The sequence below is a fragment of the Lithobates pipiens genome, unplaced genomic scaffold (genome assembly GCF_037356315.1).
Source record: "Lithobates pipiens isolate NorthernLeopardFrog02 unplaced genomic scaffold, aLitPip1_a1.2 Scaffold_22, whole genome shotgun sequence".
Lineage (NCBI taxonomy): Eukaryota > Metazoa > Chordata > Amphibia > Anura > Ranidae > Lithobates > Lithobates pipiens.
The window spans coordinates 241,904,965-241,928,208 of record NW_027507784.1 but is presented as its reverse complement, the minus strand read 5'-3'; the positions used below and the strand labels follow the sequence as shown (position 1 = coordinate 241,928,208).

The 23,244-nt window shown below is 45.1% G+C and overlaps 1 protein-coding gene across 1 annotated transcript in view; it reads right to left on the bottom strand.

Annotated features, from left to right (window-relative positions):
- Nucleotides 1-23,244, bottom strand: part of ABCC1 (ATP binding cassette subfamily C member 1 (ABCC1 blood group)) — an 852,279-nt gene that overhangs the window by 754,015 nt on the left and 75,020 nt on the right. Inside the window, exon 2 of the mRNA XM_077448931.1 lies at nt 5,753-5,929. Coding sequence (XP_077305057.1) covers nt 5,753-5,929 — 177 coding nt within the window. The remainder of the gene's footprint in view (nt 1-5,752; nt 5,930-23,244) is intronic.

Here is a 23,244-nt window from a genome sequence, read left to right as displayed (position 1 = left end):
ACTGATTGTGTCTATGTATGTAAGCCTCAGGTGGACCTGATTGGAGTCCTCAGTGCTTCCCCCTCAATTATCAAATGCTGTGTGAATGGACATCTACGTCCCCTACATAGCATCATGTGACCCTGTGGCCACACCCCTCTGTATCCTCCAGCAACACCCGCCTTCTCCTTGAATATGCCAACGGCATTCTGGTCTGCTATTGCAGACTATGAAGGGAGAGTGACGCTAGCTGTTCCTCTTAGGAACTGAAAAAAATGCCGGCAATACCCGCTCTGCCGCTGTAACAGTAGGCTGAGACACCTACTCTGTGACCACTACGGGATGCAGAAAGCAACTCTGAAAGAGGTGGAGGGAGAGGGAAAGGGAGAAAGAGGGAAAGGGAGAAAGAGGGAAAGGGAGAAAGAGGGAGAGGGAGAAAGAGGGAGAGGGAGAAAGAGGGAAAGGGAGAAAGAGGGAAGGAGAAAGAGGGAAAGAGAAAGAGGGAAAGAGAAAGAGGGAAAGAGAAAGAGGGAAAGAGAAAGAGGGAAAGAGAAAGAGGGAAAGAGGGGGTTCTGTCAGCAGATTCCTTTTTTTTTATAAAAACGCTACTGAACCCTGCAGAGCTAAGGGCCATGGTTTGGGATAATTTTATCCTTTCAGCTGCTAAGCATCCAGCCTGCTGTCCATTTCCCTTAAAGAGTCTTTAGGCAAGAACCCCCTCTGCTGGGACTACAAATGTTCTGAGACAGCGCTGCTCTAAGCCCTTGTACACACGGTCGGACATTCCGTGTTGTCGGATAATCCGACTGTGTGTGGGCTCCATCGGACGGCTTCCGTCTGAATATCCGACGGACAAAGTTTTAGAGCTGGGCTATAAAACTTTCCGACAACATGATCCGATCGGACTTTGTCCGATTGTGTGTAGAGAATTCCGATGGGACAAAGTGCCAAGCACGCTCAGATCAAATTCCTAGACCAAAGCTATTGGCTACTAGCCTGAACGTAGTCCCGTCGTAACGAAATAACGTTGTCACGTTACGTACGATCGGATTTTCCGACAACTTTTTCCGACCGTGTGTATGCAACACAAGTTTAGGACAAAATCTGACGGATTTTGTTGTCGGAATGTCCGACCATGTGTACAAGGGCTAAGACATCGTGCATAGGTGTGTAAATTAGTCCTTTAAAAAGGAGATATCTTTAGGTATATAAGATTCTTGAAGGAAAAAATGCATAGCTTTTTCCCTTACCTTGTCCTCGCTGCAGGATACTGCTGAAACAGCAGAGCCAAACTTCACCCATCACGACAGGCTGTGTTGTAACACACTCAAAGCCTGGGTCCCTTTTTAATAGAAAGAGTCCTGGTTCCTAGGGTCCAGCTCTCAGAGAGAAGCGTTACAGGAAAAACCTCGTTCTTGATTCAAGGTCCAGGTACCATCCTATGACCTCAGTGGAGAGGATGGATCTGTTTGCGGAGGTAAACGGCCGCAGGGTGTACCAAGATGGCTGCTGCTCCGCAGCTAGGTCAAAGCCACAGCCTTTCCCAAGGCCGAGGCAGCAGAGCGCGGGGTGTGCCGATCCGAACAGGTTGAACCGTTGCACCCCTAAATTTTACATTTTAGTCTCTTAATTTACTGGCACAGTATTGAGACTCACAAGAAAAAAAAAAAGCACCCGACTGTCAACGACTGCTTCAAACGCTGCAAAAAATACTGTTAGCGTTCACAGGCATCAGGCCTGACTCTGCGAACGCTGCAGTTATGTGTTTTGTGTTTTTGTAAGCGACAGTGATCGATTGATACTGAACTTGGGTGGGTTGGGCGGAGGGACAAAATGCTGGCACTAGCACATGTCTGGGCTGATCCCTCTAACACTGCGTTTTTGGGAATCCTAAACTGCTAGGGACTCTAGTAGGGATCTGACCAGATCAGGATCCATTCAGACACTATACTATTAAGGGAGGTGTATGGTGTGTGCATGGGTGTTAGCGCTACTGGCACTAATCTGACGTTGCCTGGGGCGATGCAGACCCCATCTGACGCTAAAACCTAACTTTGATCCCCTGCCGGGTGATCAGGGGTTAAACCTTTATTTAGGTAAAATTCGACGGGTGATCTGACGCAATAAAAAAAAACTAGCTAACCTGCGTCACCAGTGACACTTATACAGGGAGTGACCAAAGAGTTAAACCTTTTATAGGTGGGGGTTATGGGGGGGGGGGTCCCAAGACCTATCTGGGCCCAATACTAACTAGCCTAACACTGATTTTTGTCACTGACGCCAGTACAGTGATCAAAAAATAAATAAATCTGAATGCTGCACTGGGTGACACAATGACAGGGGGTGAAGGGGTTAACTGGAGGGGTTGAGCGGGGAGTGGCAAGCGTACCTACGTTTACTGGTGTCGGTGTAGTGTTGATGCACTATTAGATGTTCTCTCTCCTCTGTCTGGAATGGAAAAGACCAACACTAGGAGAGATGACATTACTTCCCCTGTCAGTATTTACACTAAGACAGGGGAAGGATCTCATTCACCAGGACCGATCACCAGGTCCAGGCCAGATTTCATTGGTCGGTTCTGGACCGAATCCGGCCGCATGCGGGGAGTATAGCTACAACACTTCGCGCAGCTGGAAGGCCATAAAATGCCAAAATAGCACAAAACCCCCCAAAATGACCCCATTTTGGAAAGTAGACACCCCAAGCTATTTACTGAGAGGCATGTTGAGTCCATGGAATATATTTTATATTTTGCCACAAGTTGCGGGAATATTACAAACTTTTTTTTTTTTGCACAAAGTTGTCACTAAATGATATATTGCTCACACATGCTATGGGCATAAGTCAAATTACACCCCAAAATAAATTCTGCTGCTTCTCCCGAGTACGGGGATACCACATGTGGGGGACTTTTTGGGAGCCTAGCCACGTACGGGACCCCGAAAACCAAGCACTGCCTTCCGGATTTAAATATAAAATGCTACCAAAAAAACTGTTAGGGATCACAGGGATCAGGCCTGACTCTGCGATCGCTGCAGTTATGTGTTTAGTGTTTTGTAAGTGACAGTGATCGATCAATACTGCACTTGGGTGGGCTGGGCAGAGGGGAAAAACGCAGGTGCTAGCAGGTATCAGGGCTGATCCTGCTAACAATGCGTTTTTTTGGAACCCTAAACTGCTGGGGACGCTAGTATAGATCTGATCATATATTGATCTGTTCAGATTCTATACCACTACGGGAGGTTTATGTTTTGCGTGTGAGTGTTAGCGGTACTGGCACTAACCTAGCGCTGCCTGGGGCGACGCAGACCCTGACCCTAAAACCTAATTGATATCACCCGCCGGGTGATCAGGGGGTTAAACCTTTATTGGGTAATAAATGGTGGGTGCCCTGATGCTATAAAAAGCAAACTAACTAACCAGAGTCACCCGTAACACTTATACGGTGATCAGGGGTGAAAGGGTTAACTAGGGGCAAACAGGGGGTTCAAATTTTTATTAGGTAGTATATGGTAGTATATGGGGGTCCCTGGCGCTATATAAAAACCTGACGGGGAACCTAAATAACTAACTGGCTAACCAGCGTCACCAGTGACACTTGTATGTGTGTATATATAATTTTATAACAATATATAGAATTTTTGTGCCTTAAATTTGGGACTGACTGTTAAAGATTTTTTCAATAAACGTATTCCGTGGTGACAAACACACTACACTATGGGAATTGGTCTTTCTCCTCTGAGGAACCATCTGCCCATTGATTACCATCCGAAAAGGAGCGTCATTTGGGTACCAAATATACAGCTAGAAGGTGGAAGCACAGGGCATCCACAGGTGGAGATACTACATGCCCGTAGCCCCTTAGGGGGACAGGAATCTGGTGAGCGGGGACCCAAAGGGGTACGAGCACAGAAGTCACTGGATATATGTGAACATGAAAGTCACCTTCTTTTTTAGATTCATTTGGAACTTTATGGAGATATTAATTGAACACTACATAAATACACCACAATTTAATAGACATTGAGCACTTTTATATTTGGAAACATTATTTTCTGTAATTTTTTATAATTTGAAGGTTGTGGATATTTGCCTATATAGGCAATTTCTTGCGTCTATTTGCACAGTTTAAATCTCTTGCACTTTTTGCATTGTTTTGCACTGAACCCCTTTTCTTTTCTTTTTTGCACTTTTAGTGCACTTTATGAGTTTAGAGTACTTAATTATTTTTGGATTTTTTAGCACAGTTTGCACATACCTGAGATAAGGATCTGGCTCTTCTGCTATATTTAACTGAATAGAACCCTCATGTGGATATTGTAAATGGGTGAACATATCTAGGCCCCCAAATAATTTTGTAAGAAGGGCACACTATGAACATGCATAGTCATTTGTCTGTTGGAAACATTTTCATTATCACAATTTAATTTATTCTGTACATTGTATTTTATATCAATTTGAAAGGGCACTTTTCTGGTTTATCTATATAATCCACGCCCACTACCTACCTCAGGTCTAATACACCCTGGGTGTGCCACAGTGGTGGGGAGTACATACAGGGGGTATGTGGGAAGTGTGCGTGCATATTAAAGCATCTTTGGCTGGGGATCTTGATTTCAAATAATACTCCTTTTCCCTCTTCTTATTCCTCTCCTCTTTTTTCGGGTTATTACCCCACTCATAATACCTAGTGCATATTCGGTTTGCAATGTGGTTTGTGCATTAACTAGCCCCATTGTTTGTATACTGTAACGAACACTGGGAAATATAATTTGGACATTACAAAGGCAAAATATTTAGTCTGACATAGGTAGCGTCAAAAGCACCACATTAACACTATAAAAAGCTAAACCGCCACAGCCTCCTAACAGGGGCTGAGGACTTAGAGGGCGGCAGCAACCTGAACCTTCTGCTAACCGTGGCTATTCCAAATCTTTTTCAATTCCCTCAGTTTCTTTGCTGCAGATGCTGAATGTTGGCAGGAGTGAGAGAAGCCGGCATTCAGCGGCTGCAAGGTGGAATTGGTTTCCTCTAGATGCCGCTGCCACGTCCCCCGTCCAGGACGGACCCCCTTGGAGCATGAGGTTGGGTCGCAATTGCAACCCCTGTAACGTATGCCCCTGGATTGATGGGTTTTAATGTAGAGGAACCTGATTGGCCTAGGCTAAACTCTGATTTTGCCCCTACTGAACACCACTGGGTTGAAAGGAACTCAAACCGCAAGCCAGGTCTTTTCATTTGACATTAATAGTTGACCTTCACAATTGTTATTTTGGCTGAATGGGCACACATTCCTGCAGTCACATTTTAAAACTCTATATAAAAAGATTATAGCTACAACGCTATAATAATGCCTAATGATTTTTCAGTGGTACATCTAACATGCTGACCATAGTGTACATTAAGATAGTAATATCTTTTACAGTATATCTTCTATGCTAAAGGCTTGTGCATTGCAAACAAAGTCCATCAAGGCAGTACATCATAAGCTTGATAATATGTACATTGTTTATGTGCTGTTGCAGTTCATATTTATGGCAGATGTCCAAGAAGCACAGCAGTGGTTGCCTTTACAGGGGAGGTTAGTATAAAAAAAAAAAAAAAAAAAAAAAAAAAAAAAATGCTGAAATGAAATGCCATATCTGTAAAAATGTGTTGCAGAGCTCATCTGTGCTAGTTTTACAAAAATAAATTCGAGTACAGATCTGATATAAAAGAGAGGTTATTGTAGTAGTACTAGTACTTATTATGCCAAAATAAAGCTGACACTTACAGTTTTTGCCTTATTAAGATGTGACATTCGGATGTATCCCTGGTTGTTGCGCTGGAGGTATATAAAATATATAGGGAAGCAGAGCCAGAGGTAGATGCATGGAATCCATACCAGGACTGTATTCTGGAAGCACTTGGTGAAATCTGGACTTTCTGTATGCCAGGTAAGATTTGCATCCTACAAGAAGAAAAAACAATTACTGAATGTTCTAAAGGTGAAGAGCAGAGAGGAGTCACAATATGCAATAACAGGCCTACAGTACCACCAAGAGTCAAGTATCCAATGTGTACCAGAGGGACCAGAGGGAATTAAAGCTTAGAAAGATTTAGCAGCTTTTCTACAAAAACTCTACAATCCGCCTAGCTAAATGTTTTTTTTCATTGTAAAGTGTCATACAATGCTTTTATTTGGTAAACAGTTAATTTGTTCATGTTAATTATAATCTGACAAAAATGTGAAAGCTTTTCTTTTTGTTAACAGTTTGACTCCGGAGAGGTGTTTTACCATAAGAACGTACTGAACACTTCAATTAAAGCGGACCTTCAGTCATTTTTTCATCTTTCCATTTATTAAAACTTCTGCCCTTGCTGTTTTAACGTTGGATAGTAAAATTATAATATAGATATATATTTTTTTATTTATTTTTTTTGCCAGTAAATACAGTATACTTCCCACTTCCTCTTTCTTATCTGGTCACTAGCCTAGGCTTAGGACATACACATCTCTTGCTCTAGGAAGGGAGGGGGGATGAGTCATAAGATGGCCAATGAGAGCTGCAGGGCTGCAGATCTGGTGGGGTGCCTTTGTGTAAATCCAGGAAGTGAACAGGCAGCAGCTTCAGCTGCCCAGAATTAAAATGGATGCATGCAGACTTAGTAGAGGGGGATTTCTGCAGCTTATTTGACAAGTACAGAATCACAGTATACATAAAATAATATGCAAAGTGGTTGGTGGGAAGGTTCAGGACGGAAAAGATGTTTTTATTACAAATAATGTGAGCAGACTGCAGTTCCTTTTTAACAGGGGAGGAGAGATAGCTAGGGGTGCACCGAATGGGTTTTTTGGTGCCGAAACCGATACCAAACGTTAAAAATGCACTAGGCCGAAAACCGAAACAGCACAGGTACCAAAACATATTTAAAAAAAAATATTTTTATACAGGAGATGGTCAGAGACTGGGGACACGGTACAGTAATTGGTCAGAGACTGGGGACACCGTACAGGAGATGATCAGAGAATGGGGACATGGTACAGAAGATGGTCAGACTCGGGACATGGTACAGGAGGTGTCCCCTATTGCAGCCAGTGCGCCTGTGCCCCATTTTGCAGCCACAGCGCCCCATTTTGCAGCCAGCCTGTGCAAGGAAGAGAGGAGAGTCGCCTCCGCCGCCTGTTTGATCACAGCGTCGGGAACATCACAGCTTTCATTTCAATAGCTGTGTGTTCCTGGCCGCGCCGTCACACACAGCCCCTCCCCCGTGTCTGGGCACTTTGGTAGACAGATCATCTGCAGGATTGGACGGATGATATGTCTATCAAAGTGCCCAGACACGGGGGAGGGGCTGTGTGTGACGGCGCAGCCGGGAACACACAGCTATTGAAATGAAAGTTGTGATGTTCCTGACGCTGTGATCAAACAGGCGGTGGAGCCGGCTCTCCTGCGCTATAGGACACCCCCATGATGGGCAGCACCAGGGGTGGGTGTGAAGCCCCACCCCCCCACCCAGGCCACGCCCCATTTTCGACTCCATTATCTTTTATCACTTGGATTTTTAAGCATTTGTGAATTGTCTACTGGACAAGTTAGACTATTAGTCACACTGGAAATCACAGCGTCAATTGCTGGTACCTTCCATCTTTTGGTGAATTTCTCCTCCCTGGGAAAGAGTGCTGTAAATCTCTTTGGAAGGAGAAAATGCTTGTTCTTGATCATACATCATGGGACACAGGAGTTTCATTACATAGTGGGTTATATAGGCACCTTTGGTAATTGGACACTGGCTAACCCCAATTAAGAAGAATTCCTCCCCTTTAAGCATATATGTTTATTGTGAGACGTGTAGTACAACAGTGTTTGCACTTTTGTACTAGTACCTCTGCTTTGTAGCTTAGGACTAGGTCTCCTCGTAAGAGGGTCTCAGGGGGAGGTAACAAGGGTACTGGTAAATCACCGCCCAGGTCCAGGGGTCCTAAAGATGCCTGTAGATTACCATCCCCCCCTGCAAGACTGGAGCCAGCCTCACAGGATGAATCAGTGCCCCTGTCAGGTTTTGCAGCCTCTCTTAATATTTCAGGCCCAGCGTATGTCACTGAAGACTCCCTTAAGGCTACATTGGAGGGTTTTGAAGGGAGAATTATGAATTTTATTTCAGCTTCCCTGAAAAATAGCAGAAAAAGGGGTAGATTCCCCTCCCTCTGCTGAGATTCCTCCTTCAGATGACAATGAGGAGAGATCCCTATCGTGGGATAGGGATCAAGAGCAGTCTGATGAAGAGGAAAGAATTCCCTCCTACCAGGCACTCAGAAAGCAGGTTCAATAGTACACTGAATTGGTGCGTACCACTTTCAGAATGCCCGCTGCTGAGGCCGCTACATCCTTTGTTTCAAGGGTAAGGAGAATCCCACAGACTGCCTTTTCCTTTCCAATTCATCCCTTAATGGATAAATTGTTGTAGGAGGATTGGGGACATTCCTATAAACTGTTTTCTCCTCCAAAAAGGTTTTCAATGCTTTATCCTCTGGAGGAAAGTTTCACCAAGAAATGGGGGGTCCCAACCGTCGATGCGGCTGTTTCTTGTGTGAATAAAAGCCTGACCTGTAATTTGGATAATGCTCAGGTATTTAAGGATCCAACTGATAAGAAGCTGGAAACTTTATTGAAAGCCTCCTTTTCCATGGCTGACGCTGTAGTGCAACCTACAGTCGCAACTGTGGGGTTGTGTCAGTTCCTCAAGGAACAGGTTAAGCAGATGCTTGGCCTCCTTCCCAGTGAGGACGTGGAGAATTATGCAGAAATTCCTCAAATTCTGTGTTTTATGATTGATGCGATTTTGGATTCTGTCCAACAAGCATCTCGTTTGTCTCTCCTGTTGGTACACATGCGAAGGGGCCCTATGGCTAAAAAATTGGGCAGCTGAGCTGTCGTGTAAAAAATGTTTGACTGGGTTCCCGTTTAAAGGGGAACGCTTATTTGGGGAGGAATTGGATAAATTCGTCCAAAAGATTACAGGGGGTAAATCTACTCTCCTACCAATCAAAAAGAACAAACGTCCATCATTTAGGCGGTCTCTTTCTCCCGGAGCATCAAGCTCTAAGCAGTGGCGACGGCCTTCCCATCCTCCCTCTAGAGGGAAGACCCAAGGTAATGCCCAGGGGCATAAAAAGACTTGGGGGCGAAAGCCTGCCAAGCAGAGCCCAAAAGCTTCCTTGTGAAGGGGCGCCCCCACTCGGCCGAGTGGGGGGGGGGGGAGGCTCCTGCAGTTTGCAGAAGCCTGGCGGGAAGAAATTCGGGACAAATGGGTAACCTCCTCAATATCTCTGGGCTACAAACTAGAGTTCCAGGAGATTCCACCATCTCGCTTCCTAAGGTCAAGGATCCCCAAGGATCCAGTAAAGGAAAGACTGCTACTTCTGGCCTTAGATCACCTACTATCCCAGGGGGTGATAGTGGAAGTGGACCCAAAAGAACAGGGTTCAAGGTTTTACTCAAATCTCTTCACCGTTCCAAAGCCAAATGGAGATGTCAGACCTATCCTGGATCTAAAGGATTTGAACCAGTTTTTGCACGTTCGGTCTTTCCGAATGCAGTCAATACGCTCTGCGGTCTCTTCCCTGCAAGGGGGAAAATTTATGGCATCAATAGATATCAAGGATGCATATCTTCATGTGCCAATATTTCCCGCACACCAAAAGTATCTAAGGTTCGCGGTAGATCAGCGCCACTTTCAATTTGTGGCCCTGCCTTTTGGTCTCGCTACAGCTCCTCGAATCTTCACAAAGATTCTAGACCCTCTCTTGGCAAACCCAAGAGCCCAGGGTATAACCGTGATAGCTTATCTAGACGATTTGCTACTCAGAGCAAACAATAGCACTCTTGAACCACAGTGTTATCAAAACATTAGAACACCTGAAACACCTAGGTTGGATTATAAACCTAGAAAAGTCGTCCCTGCAGCCTGCTACAAGGTTGGAGTATCTGGGCATGATCATCGACACCACTCAGGGCAGGGTGTTTCTACCAAGGCAAAAGGCCATGGCTATAGGGGCTCTGGTGCGCCTAATACTGAGCAGAAGGACTTCCCCCATTCGGCTGTGTATGAGACTGTTAGGGAAAATGGTTGCCTCCTTCTATTCGCCCACTTTCACTCAAGGCCTTTGCAGAGATGCATCCTTGCGGCTTGGAACAAGAAGCCCAAGGCCTTGGACCTTCCTATGTGTTAAAGTGGTTGTAAACCCTTACAAACCACTTTGACCTACAGGTAAGCCTAGATTAAGGCTTACCTGTAGGTCCAAGAAATATCTCCTAAACCTATACGGTTTAGGAGATATTTGCCCGAAGACAGGCACCGCTGTCTAAGGCGCATGCGCCGTAGACAGCGGCACGCAGGCGCACTGAGCGCGGCATTTCCAACAACGGAGCTGCATGCGCATGCGCGGGAGTGACGTCATCGCGGCTCCGCCGAATGACAGCGGCGGAGCTGCGAGACCCCACCGAAAAGATGGATGCGCCGGACTACAGGGGACAGCAGTGACATCGCTGGCTCCTGTGTCAGGTAAGTGACACATAATGGGCTACTATGCGATGCATAGTAGTCCATTATGCTTTGCAGGGAAAGAAAGAGGAAGTAAACCCATCAGGGTTTACTTCCTCTTTAATCCCCAGGGATACGCAGGAGTCTCATTTGGTGGTTACAGACCAAGAATCTGCTGAAAGGCAAAACTTTTCTTCCCCTTCCATGGAAGATTGTAACTACAGATGCCAGCCTGACAGGCTGGGGAGCAGTGTTGGAAGAAGTATGCACGCAGGGCAAATGGTCTGCAACCGAAAAACTACTGCCCATAAATATTCTGGAAATTCGGGCAGTTTATATGGCCCTCATGAACTGCTCCTACAGACTACAGGGTCACCCTGTTCGAGTACAGTCCGACAATACCACAGCTGTGGCACCAGAAGTCTGGATGCACACAGAAATGAATCGCATACTTGCTTGGGCGGAGAGGCATGTTCCATGCCTTTCTGCAGTCTTCATTCCAGGAGTGGAAAATTGGAAAGCAAACTTTCTAAGCCACCAACAGTTATGCCTAGGAGAATGGGCTCTACACACCGACATATTTCAGACCATATGTAACAAATGGGGCACGCCAGACGTAGATCTGTTTGCGTCCAGATTCAACAGGAAGCTGGACAAGTTTGTATGAAGAACAAGGGATGTATTTGCTCAGGGGTCAGATGCTCTGACAATTCCCTGGGATCGGTACAATCTAATTTATGCCTTCCCACCATACCCGCTTCTGTCACGGTTCCTGAGAAGAGTCAAGAGGGAAACAAAGTCAGATCTATTGGTAGCCCCGGCTCTCGCAGGGTCCAATTTACCATCCTGCTTTACACAGTCTGGCTGCTAAGACCCACATTCTGAGAGACCATGGACTCTCGGAGTAAGTCCTTTCTACTCTGGTCAATGGCAGAAAGCCGGCCTCCAGGCTTATTTACTACAAAATCTGGAAGGCATATGTTTCCTGGTGTGAACCCAGGGGATGGCATCCTAGAAAGTATGTCGTTAGCAGGCTCTTGGCTTTCCTCCAGTCAGGCCTAGAAATAAATTTGGCCGTAAGCACCATCAAGGTTCAGATTTCAGCCTCGTCAGTGTTTTTCCAGAAGCCACTTGCATCACATTCTCTTGCCCGGGCTTTCATTCAGGGGACCATGCAGTTAAGGCCGCCTGCCACCGCCAACCAGTGCCACCGCCAATCAGTGCCATCTGCCAGTGACAACTAGTGCCACCGCAAACCAGAGCCACCTGCCACTTCCAAACCAGTGCCACCTGCCAGTGCCACCTGCCAGTGCCAATAGTGTCACCTGCCAGTTCCAAACCAGTGTCACCTGCCAATGCCATCTGGCAGTTCCACGTGCCTGCCAGTGGCAACCAGTGCCACCTGCCACCGCCAATCAGTGCCACTGCCAGGGCCACCTGCCACTACCAATCAGTGCAACGTGCCACCTGCCAGTGCCACCTGCCATCACCAACAAGGGCCACCTGCCACTTCCAAACCAGGGCCACCTGCCAATCAGTGCCACGTGCCACCGCCAGTGCCAATAGTGCCACCTGCCAGTTACAAACCAGTGTCACCTGCCAGTGCCATCTGGCAGTTCCGTGTGCCTGCCAGTGGCAACCAGTGGCAGCCTTACTCTTTCTGGTCAGCCCATAACCCTGATGTAACAGCGTTTCATTGGAGTTTTTGACTGGGTGCTCCATTGTGAGTTAGGGATAGAGGGTGAAAATGAGTGGCCTTACCCCGGGAGCTGACAATCCATACCACTCTAAAAAAAAAAAATAAAAAAAAAAAAAAACTGTCTCCTAAATTAAAAGCAAATTTTCCAACCCCTGTATTAAGTTAATAACTATGTTTCTGTTTCCCATGATGTACCATAAAGAAATTGTGATTCTCATCACAGACAGAATCGTGCAGCTCTAATGGCAAACTGCATCTGGTGGCAGGTGACGTGGCAAGTGACAAGCTGCATCTGGTGGCAGGAGACAGTGGCAATTGACACACTCAGGACTTCCACTTATTCTGCATTATGGTAAGTTGTACCATTTAATTTTATATCACAATGTACTAAAAGAAATAATGTGCTTCAATCATCACGACACCATATCAACCATGGTAACGCAATGATTGAAGAGCCAACACCAGCCATTGCCCCGACAAATTGACCACAAAAAAAAAAAAAAAAAAAAAAAAAAAAAAAACCCCCCCCCCCCCCCCCCCCCAACAACACATTGCCTGACAACATTGCCAGTGAAAAACTGCATCCTCCCGAACATAAAAGGTTGGGGACCTCTGGTTTACCATGTTTACTTGCACATTTGCAAATATATGTGGAATCAACAATGCCTTGTCAAGGCCCCTCGATGTAAAGTGTGTTTACTCTGCAAGTAATGTACAGGAACATTACCTCTAAGTGTAACTGTAAAAATCAGCTTGACAATGAAATACAAGTCAATTTTCTCATACATAGTGAATGGCAGAAAGGATTTTCTTAATTTTTTTTTCCCCAACTTCCACTGAAATCAAGTATTGAAGGTCAAAATATTTGTTAGTCGTTTGGATGGTGCAGTCAGTGCTGGGACAAAGACATCCAGCGCCCAGGGAGAAGATGGCAAACTGAGCCTCCTCACTCCTTTCCCAGGTGGAGGGGATGGGGCTAATAGTGCCACAAAACATACATAATGTTTGAGGCATGTGTTGAAATAGGTAAAATAATAAAAACAGTGTAGCGCTTCAATAATAATAAATGTAATCAACATAAATTATAAAAATAATAATGATAAAACAAAAATCGCACAGAACTAAATGCCTAGAAATAAGAGTCCAACATTAGGCACTCATTCCACTATGTTGATGGCATAGGAGTGACCAAACCGTCACAGAGAAGGAAAATGGTGTACTGGACGAATGTGTTCATGCGGGTAAACTTGATTGTAAGCATCAGTGAAAAGTAGATAAATACTTCTTACCGGAACAGTTGGACTCACACAGTCATATGACGGTTGAGTCTAGAAGGCTTGAGGTCACAATCTGGGACCAAGGAGTGTGGGGAGAGAGGTCAGTTGAGCTGGTGGGGGAGCTCCGGGCGGTTGTAGGCTCAATGGTGGATCCTTTCAGATGGAACGTCAAAGGTCAAAGTAATCAAGCTCAGACGCAGCCCGTTGTACCAATACTCCAACCTCCCCCGAATGGGGAGGGGGGTGTTTGTGAAGTTTTAAACCAAAGCAATGGAAAAAAAGAAAAAAAGGCTCCACATGGTGCGGGTCAAACGATATAAAAATCATGCCCCAGTTGAAGACACATGTCGAAACGCGTCGGGCGAGCTGTTGGTACCCCACATTGCTTTTAAGTTCATTTTGTTTTTTTATGTGATCACCAAGTCATTCATTACCTTTTGACTTCAATAAACCAACGTTTTTATATCGTTTGACCCGCACCATGTGGAGCCTTTTTTTCTTTTTTTCCATTGCTTTGGTTTAAAACTTCACAAACACCCCCCTCCCCATTCGGGGGAGGTTGGAGTATTGGTACAACGGGCTGCGTCTGAGCTTGATTACTTTGACCTTTGACGTTCCATCTGAAAGGATCCACCATTGAGCCTACAACCGCCCGGAGCTCCCCCACCAGCTCAACTGACCTCTCTCCCCACACTCCTTGGTCCCAGATTGTGACCTCAAGCCTTCTAGACTCAACCGTCATATGACTGTGTGAGTCCAACTGTTCCGGTAAGAAGTATTTATCTACTTTTCACTGATGCTTACAATCAAGTTTACCCGCATGAACACATTCGTCCAGTACACCATTTTCCTTCTCTGTGACGGTTTGGTCACTCCTATGCCATCAACATAGTGGAATGAGTGCCTAATGTTGGACTCTTATTTCTAGGCATTTAGTTCTGTGCGATTTTTGTTTTATCATTATTATTTTTATAATTTATGTTGATTACATTTATTATTATTGAAGCGCTACACTGTTTTTATTATTTTACCTGTTGAACTTTGTTTGTTTTTGGTGTTGGCTGCTGTTGTGGCCATCTTTTCACAAACTATAGCGCAGTGTTTTCCCTCTTTATGTGTTGAAATAGGACCAAAAGTTGTGATACATTGCAGCAAAATGAAGAGTGTTTTTTTTTTTTTTTTCAAACGTAAAACACATAGCTCAACTGCTTGCCAACCTCCAAGCCAAACCACCCCCTGAGCTGCAATGGCTGTCATATCAGGTATACACAAGCAAAGCTAAAATTATCCCACCATGTCTGAGGAGTAGAATTGCCTGAACATGACACGTGCAAGTGAATGGAGTGGAGTTGCAACAGCATGCATGCAGGGGGCGAGAATAGGCGATGGGTAGGCAACATAATGCATCCTCATTGCCTGTCAAATGTCCACTGGAAAGGGTTGCAATGCAAATCACTCTTCAGAGGGCTACTGCAAGTAAAAACAAACTCCATTCTGACCTTTGCATATGTGATGAAGCATGCACTTTTTTTGTGCAGCATGTATAGGAAAGCGCATTCATTTCACACAGAAGCCCTATGCCCGAAAAAAACAAAAGCCTTTTTAAAAATTACTCTGCACCAAACGCACGGTACTTTGTTATGATGTGTTATGGCACAGGCAAATAAGTGCAATAGCAAGATAGCAAGGTGCATCCCTATGCTATTAAAGTGGTGATGCCACCAAAAAAAAAAATATTTTAAATTTTAATAAATTTTTTTTGCTCACCTCTAAATGCCTGTTTCTAGGGGGTCCGTCGTAGTCTGCATCCTTCAGTGCTGGTGACATCACTTCCCCTCGGCGCCGCAGTCATCTGGGACCTGTCACGTGTCCCAGATGACTGTGCTGTGTATCACAGCGCATGGCGCAGCGGAGCGAGGGGGGGCTTTGTTCCCCCGCATCACTGGACCCTGGGACAGGTAAGTGTCCGATTATTAAAAGTCAGCAGGTGCAGTATTTGTAGTTGCTGATTTAAATTTTTTTTTTAGGGGGCACCCCACTTTAAAAAACAGTTTCAGTGCAGTCTTACAGCCAGGGAAGAATCTGATCAAACACGATCCATGTGATGCTTTGAAGGGCAGGGGAGACTTCAGGAGTCTAAAAGACCTCTGATGTGTCCATTAAGAGTTTAACCCTTGCAACAAAGTTCAGCCATTTTAAAAAGTGTAAAAAAAAAGGGGGGGCGGAGCCGGCAGCCGAAGGAGATGGCTGCGAGAGAGGAGAGTTCCTGAGACTCACGGCGGTTCCTCTCTGAGCATCAGAGCGACTGGGATACAGCAACGATCAGCATGGGGAAGCGTAAACCCCCCTCCGGACCCCGGAAACTTACCACATACTTCAGAAGTGCAGAGGCTTGTTCAACCAAAGATGGAGCCGGGTGGGAGCAGACGCGCTCTCCATCCAGGCACAGCACACCCCCCTCAGCTCGCGCAGCGGAGGAGACGGCTGCACTTCGCCCAGGGAGTCTCCGAGCGGCAGTCCCCTCAAGATAAACCCCAAGACGTCTCCAGCACATCAATATGCAGGTGAGAGAGACCAAGGGGACTTGTCAGAGGACTCCACAAGGGAGTTCACTGAATGCATAGGATTATCCCGCAGTGGGGCAGCCACTGTCTGACAAAACAATGAAGGACAGGCTGGTATCCCTGAGAGGGTATTTGCATAAAGACATGATGGCCTGGGGGAAATAGTGCAGAATGTGGAAGACAAAATGGGGGACTTTGCAGTGGCACATAATGAGCTAGTAGACGCACACAACGAGGCTGTGGATGAAATGCTCACTATCAAATCCAAGCTTGCGGATTTGGAAGACTGTTCCAGGAGGAACAATGTTAAGTTTAGAGGGGTGGATGAGAAGAAGGTTCCTCCTGCTGAACTACGCAGCTACATTCAACAAAATTATTGCCTTACTCCTACCTGAAGTGCCCAAAGGAGAAATAGAGTGCATAGACTACCCAAACCGCCTTTCCTTCCAGAGAAAGTACCAAGGGACGGGATTGCCCGTATACACTTTTTCCACGTGAAGGAGGACCTTATGTTGAGGGTCAGAAAAGATCCCAATCTACCAGAACCCTATATGGGCATTGAACGGTCTGCTGATCTCTCAAAATACACCATGCAAGCCCGTGGCAAATTGATTCCACTCACTAAGTTGTACAGAAATGACGGGGTGGTCTATCGTTGGAGCTTCCCTGCTAAATTACTTGTCACCTGGAAAAGGTAAAATCCACACTGTATTCAAGGTGGAATTGGGACTACACTAGGCGGAAACATGGGGACTATTACCAGAAGATCATCAATCAACCCCAAAAAGCTCCTCACCACCAAAAATTGACCCGCTCTGGAATACCACCCCTGACTGACCAGAACACCCATTAAGAAGAGAGAGTGCACCAGAAATGAATCCGGGAATCCTGAGGCTCGGTTGAGCAGATAACCCCCAGTTGAATTAAGCAGTTATTACTCCTACTATTGTTCTTTTTACATCCTTTGTCATGTTTTGCCTTTGTTGTTGTTTTTCATTCTTTTTATTTTTAAGTTATTATGCCGACACAGTCATCTTCATCCCTGTTCTCGGGAGCCACTCAATGCCCACACTGCGCCATCTAAACACCTTTCGCCGGCAGAAGACTGAAGAATTCCTAGCTACCAGGTACTCAATAACTTGCCTTCTAACAAATGTCTCTTAAACTTATTCCATTGAACGCCCACAGCCTCAACAGTCCATTCAAACGCAAAGCGATGTGGCAGGAAGCAAAATCATTAAAAGGCAATTTCATATGTATACAGGATACCCACTTTACCGCCTCTAATCCTCCCAAGTGCACAAATTGTTCCCGCACATATTTACTGCAAATGCAGCTGTTAAGAAGAGAGGAGCTTTGATTGTGGTAAAGAACTCAGTAGCCTTTAACTTACACCTCTATATCCCAGACCAAAATGGGAGGTATCTTATTCTGGTGTGCAACAATAAAAATGTCACTTGCACAATAGTACATGCATACGCGAACAACACGCATCACATTGCGTTCATGCATAAATTGCTGAAGAAGGTTCGACAGGCGTGCAAAGGGACACTTCTCATCTGTGGGGACTTCAATGCAATAGTTGACGCCCGTATGGACACACAGCCAATTCACATAAAAACGCATCACCCTACAGCAATTGTTGCACAAGGAAAATCTATATGATGTGTGGCGCCGTCTTAACCCTTCTGAAAGGAGACTTTACATTTTATTCAGCGCCCCATAGGATCTATACCCGGATTGATCTTTTTATTACTGACATTTAATCTTTAACCAAAGTGACAGAAGCGAAGATAAGCTCCATTTTGTGGTCGGACCACGCTCCAATTTCTATAACTATTGAAGAAGCTCAGGCTTCCAAACCGGTATTACCAATGACACACAAGACGTGACTTTTTCCACTGTCTGGTGTGCTCAAAGCTTTTGTTAGAGGATTCTTAATTCAAATGGCAGCCAGGGAAAAAAGGCGCAAATTCATGGAAATGTCTGAACTACTGTCGAAAATTAAACAGCTAGAAGTCTCATCATAAAACCGCAGCAGACAAACTACAGGAATTAACAACACTTAGAAACCGATTTAAAGAGTTATTGGAAACCACCCATGCCAAAGCTCCGAGGAGGTTCAAAGCCTTACACTATTCCCAGGGTAATAAGGCGGGTACATTTATAACTAATTACCTTAAACAAAGGCAATTAAAATCTAAATTGACCTCCATCATTGACCCAGGCACCTGAACTAAAGTCTTTCACCCAGATCATATAGCTGAGGCCTTTCGTAAATATTATACAGACCTCTACAATCTATCTAAAGACCCTCTGACCACTCAGCCTTCATATTAGTCGATAGCCGACTCATTATCTCTGCCAACTCTATCTAATAGGGGTGCAACGATTAATCGATGAAAATCATTGTCAGCGATTTTCATTATTGATTAGTTGGTCCGCACCTACCACATGTCCGTTCATTGCAATAAATCCTCCCCTCCTGTGTAATCCGACCTGTGTCCTCTGCGCCGCTGTCTGTGACCAGGCATGTACTCGCAGTCGCCGCTGCATGCTCTCCTCCTCGCCGACGTCATTCCCACAGATCTTCTCAGCCCCGCCCGCTGCTGCCTCGATGGAACAGAGGCGAGGGCGAGAGTGAGAACCTGTGAGGAGACTGAGCCGCTAACACACAGTACAACATTCAGTGCCCCATCATCATTGGTTTTCCTGGGGGGGGGGGGGGGGGGGGGGGACAGCGCCCCGTCACTGGTGTCCCGGGAGGAACAGCGCCCCGTCACTGGTGTCCCCGGGAGGAACAGCGCCCCGTCACTGGTGTCCCCGGGAGGAACAGCGCCCCGTCACTGGTGTCCCCGGGAGGAACAGCGCCCCGTTATTGGTGTCAGTGGAAGGAATAACGCCCAATCATTGGTGTCCCCGGGAGGAATAACAGTGCATATAAATATTGAAGAATTACTTATTTTTATAAAACTGTACAATGCACACATATTCTACCACGTCTCCACACTTTTTTTTTTTTTTTTTTTTTTTAACTTCTAGTTGCAAAAAAAAATTATAAAAATGGCAGAGGGTGCTGCTGACAAAATGACCTCAGAAAAGGGTGTGCGACCCAAATCTAAGGCATGGGAGCATTTTAATTTAAATGCTGTAAAGAAGGTGGTCACCTGCAAACTTTGTAAAAACGGAACTTGCATGGTACGGAAGCACAACAGCGATGAACGAGCACATGAAACGGAAACACGTGGGGTTCACAGTGGAAGGCGAAACATCAGGACGGTAAGTTAAACCCGAAATGATATATAGAGCGAGTTACACAGAAATAGCTTTTCCTGCCTACTAATCATACACATTATCTTTTTCATTGCAGAAAGAAACAGCGCACCATGACAGTCTGTGCAGCAAAATCGTCCGTGCACTCCCCAAAAATCAGCAGTTATAACAGATTCTGTCATGAAAATGCTAGTCACCGACATGCGGCCACTGTCCATGGTTGAAGACCGAGGATTTAAAGGCATGATCAGTGTACTGAACCCTGGATATACTTTACCAGCAAGAACCATTTTACCAAACTAGTGGAAAGTACCAGGAGGAATTTCAGAATGTGAAGGATGCCATCAGTGCTAATGAAAGCAGAATTGCCATTACTACAGACATATGGACAAGTATAGTGACCGAGGCTTTCCTTGGCATTACATGCCACTACATAGAGGATTGGAAGATGGATTTTTATCTGCCTCATTACCATGCCTCTGGGAGACAGACATACAGCAGCAAATATTGCAGAATGGTTGGAGGAGGTCACTGAAAAATTTGAAATTCCGGCTCAGAAAATAATTGCCATTGTGCATAACAACGGAGCAAATATTGTGACTGCTGCGAATATCCTGGTGGACAAGCATGGCTGGGCCAGTATCCGCTGCACTGGCCACAACTTGCAGCTGGTGATCAGTGCTGCGTTAAAGAATTCTGGAATTGAGAGAGCCATTAGTGCTGCAAGAGGACTAGTTGAACATTTAAAAAAAAGTGAGCTAGCCAGCGGCATATTGAAGGAGAAACAAAAGCAAATGGGTACATCTGAGCACAAGAGTCTTCAAGATGTAAGCACAAGATGGAATAGCACTTACTATATGGTCGAACGACTCATTGAATAAAGGTAACTGCAACTCTGTCTGACCCATCAATTACACAGAGGCAAACATTATCTGGACTTAAAACCAGACCAGTGGAGTATTCTTGAAGAACTTTCCATTGCTCTTAAGCCCTTTGAATGCTGCACTGTATTCATGAGTGGCCAAGAATATGTCACCCTATCATCCGTGCCGGCACTGGTAAAGGGGCTGTTGCGGTCCAATGAAGGTGCTTATGAATCATCTCCGCTAAAGAGCTTCCAAGCTACTGCAACAGACCAACGTCAAAGCAGATGAAAGGGGATCCTTTAACACGTCCCAAACACAGTAATCCTTTCCTCTGCCCTGGACTCACGATTTGGAAGACAAAAAATGTTATCACCAGAACAGATAATAAACATGCAGGCAAAAGTACAGACAGAGGTACTTGCTTTAACCACTTAACGACCGCCGCATGCCATTGTACGTCATCACAATGGCATGTACAGGCACAAGCACGTACACGGACGTGCTTGCCTTCCAGCGGGTGGGGGGTCCGATCGGGATGAGGGGATGGCCGTTGGTTTCTGGCCATCCCCTCTCGATCGCTCCTGGCCAATGAGAAGCTTCCTCCCACTGTGTATTTTATACACAGGCAGGGAGGAAGTGATGTCATTCTCCTCGGGGCGGTCTTATTGACCGGACTACGAGGAGAGGACACAGTAAGTCTGCACCAAACACTACACTGACACTAACTAACACACAGGCACACAAACCCCCCCCCCCCCAGTCACAGTGTCACTGATTGCAGTGATCATTTATTTACTGATCACTGCATTCAGTGTCAGTTGTAAAAGTAAAAAGTGTCAGGGCAGTTAGTGTTAGGTCCAGGGTAGCCCCCTACCACCCCCCAATAACGGTTTTAACCCCCTGATTGCCCCTAGTTAACCCTTTCACCCCCTTTTGCCAGTGTCACTAAGCGATCATTTTTCTGATCGCTGCATTAGTGTCGCTAGGTAGCTAGTTATTTTTTTAGGTTCACCGCCAGGTTTTTATAGCGCTAGGTACCCCCATATACTACCCAATAATGGTTTTAACCCCGATTGCCCCTAGTTAACCCTTTCACCAATGATCACCGTATAAGTGTTACGGGTGACTCTGGTTAGTTAGTTTGCTTTTTATAGCATCAGGGCACCCACCATTTATTACCCAATAAAGGTTTAACCCCCTGATCACCCGGCGGGTGATATCAATTAGGTTTTAGGGTCAGGGTCTGCGTCGCCCCAGGCAGCGCTAGGTTAGTGCCAGTACCGCTAACACCCACGCGCAAAGCATACACCTCCCGTAGTGGTATAGAATCTGAACAGATCAATATCTGATCTGATCAGAGCTATACTAGCGTCCCCAGCAGTTTAGGGTTCCAAAAAAAGCATTGTTAGCGGGATCAGCCCAGATACCTGCTAGCACCTGTGTTTTACCACTCCGCCCAGCCCACCCAAGTGCAGTATCGATCGATCACTGTCGCTTACAAAACACTAAACACAACTGCAGCGATCGCAGAGTCAGGCCTGATCCCTGCGATCGCTAACAGTTTTTTTTGGTAGCGTTTTATATTTAAATCCGGAAGGCAGCGCTTGGTTTTCGGGGTCCAGTACGTGGCTAGGCTCCCAAAAAGTCCCCCATATGTGGTATCCCCGTACTCGGGAGAAGCAGCAGAATTTATTTTGGGGTGTAATTTGACTTATGCCCATAGCATGTGTGAGCAATATATTATTTAGTGACAACTTTGTGCAAAAAAAAACATGGCTCTCAGTAATTAGCTTGGGGTGTCTACTTTCCAAAATGGGGTCATTTGGGGGGGGGGGGGGGGTATTATTTTGGCATTTTATGGCCTTCGAAACTGTGATAGGTAGTGAGGAGTGAAATCAAAAATTTGCACCCTTAGAAACCCTGAAGGCAGTGATTGGTTTTCAGGGGTGCCGTACGCGGCTAGACTCCCAAAAAGTCCCACATATGTGGTATCCCCGTACTCAGGAGAAGCAGCAGAATATATTTTGGGGTGCAATTCCACATATAACTGTGGCATGTGTGAGCAATATATCATTTAGTGACAACTTTTTGTAATTTTTTTTTTTTTTTTGTGTCATTATTCAATCACTTGGGACAAAAAAAAAAAAAAAAATATTCAATGGGCTCAACATGCCTCTCAGAAATTTCCTTGGGGTGTCTACTTTCCAAAATGGGGTCATTTGAGGTGGGTTTGTACTGCCCTGCCATTTTAGCACCTCAAGAAATGAGATAGGCAGTCATAAATTAAAAGCTGTGTAAATTCCAGAAAATGTACTCTAGTTTGTAGATGCTTTAACTTTTGCGCAAACCAAAAAATATACGCTTATTGACATTTTTTTTTTACTAAAGACATGTGGCTGAATACATTTTGCCTTAAATGTATGACTAAAATTGAGTTTATTCAATTTTTCTTATAACAAAAAAGTAGAAAATATATTTTTTTTCCTCAAAATTTTCTGTCTTTTTCCATTTATATCGCAATGGCCAGTTTTCACATAGGAACCAATGCTAAAATTTGATGTCCTGGGGTTTGAATTGGTGGAAGGGTAACCAAGATAAATATCCTACTTTGGCAAAACTTGCTAAATCTTTCTTGTGCATCCCAGGCGCCTCCACTCCATCGGAGCGCCTCTTTTCTACTGCAGGCAACATCGTAAAAAGAGAGCCAGCCTTAGCCCTGAGCACGTTAACATTTTTACACTCATATGCAAAGTTTCTTGAACAGTTATAATCCACCTCTTTTCAGAATGTTTTTGTACTGCTGCAAACTTGTGTAGCGTTAAACGTTTTTTATTCTGCAGTTTGAGTGTAACTCAGTTTTTTCATTATTTTAAAATAAACAAAAAAATTGAATATTAAATTTTTATGATTTTATCCGATGAATCGAGAAAAAAATAAAAATAAAAAAATATTCGGCAGATTAATCGATTATGAAAATAAGCGTTAGTTGTAGCCCTAATGAAGACCAAGGAACTCTCCAAACAAGTAAGGGACAATGTTGTTGAGAAGTACAAGTCAGGGTA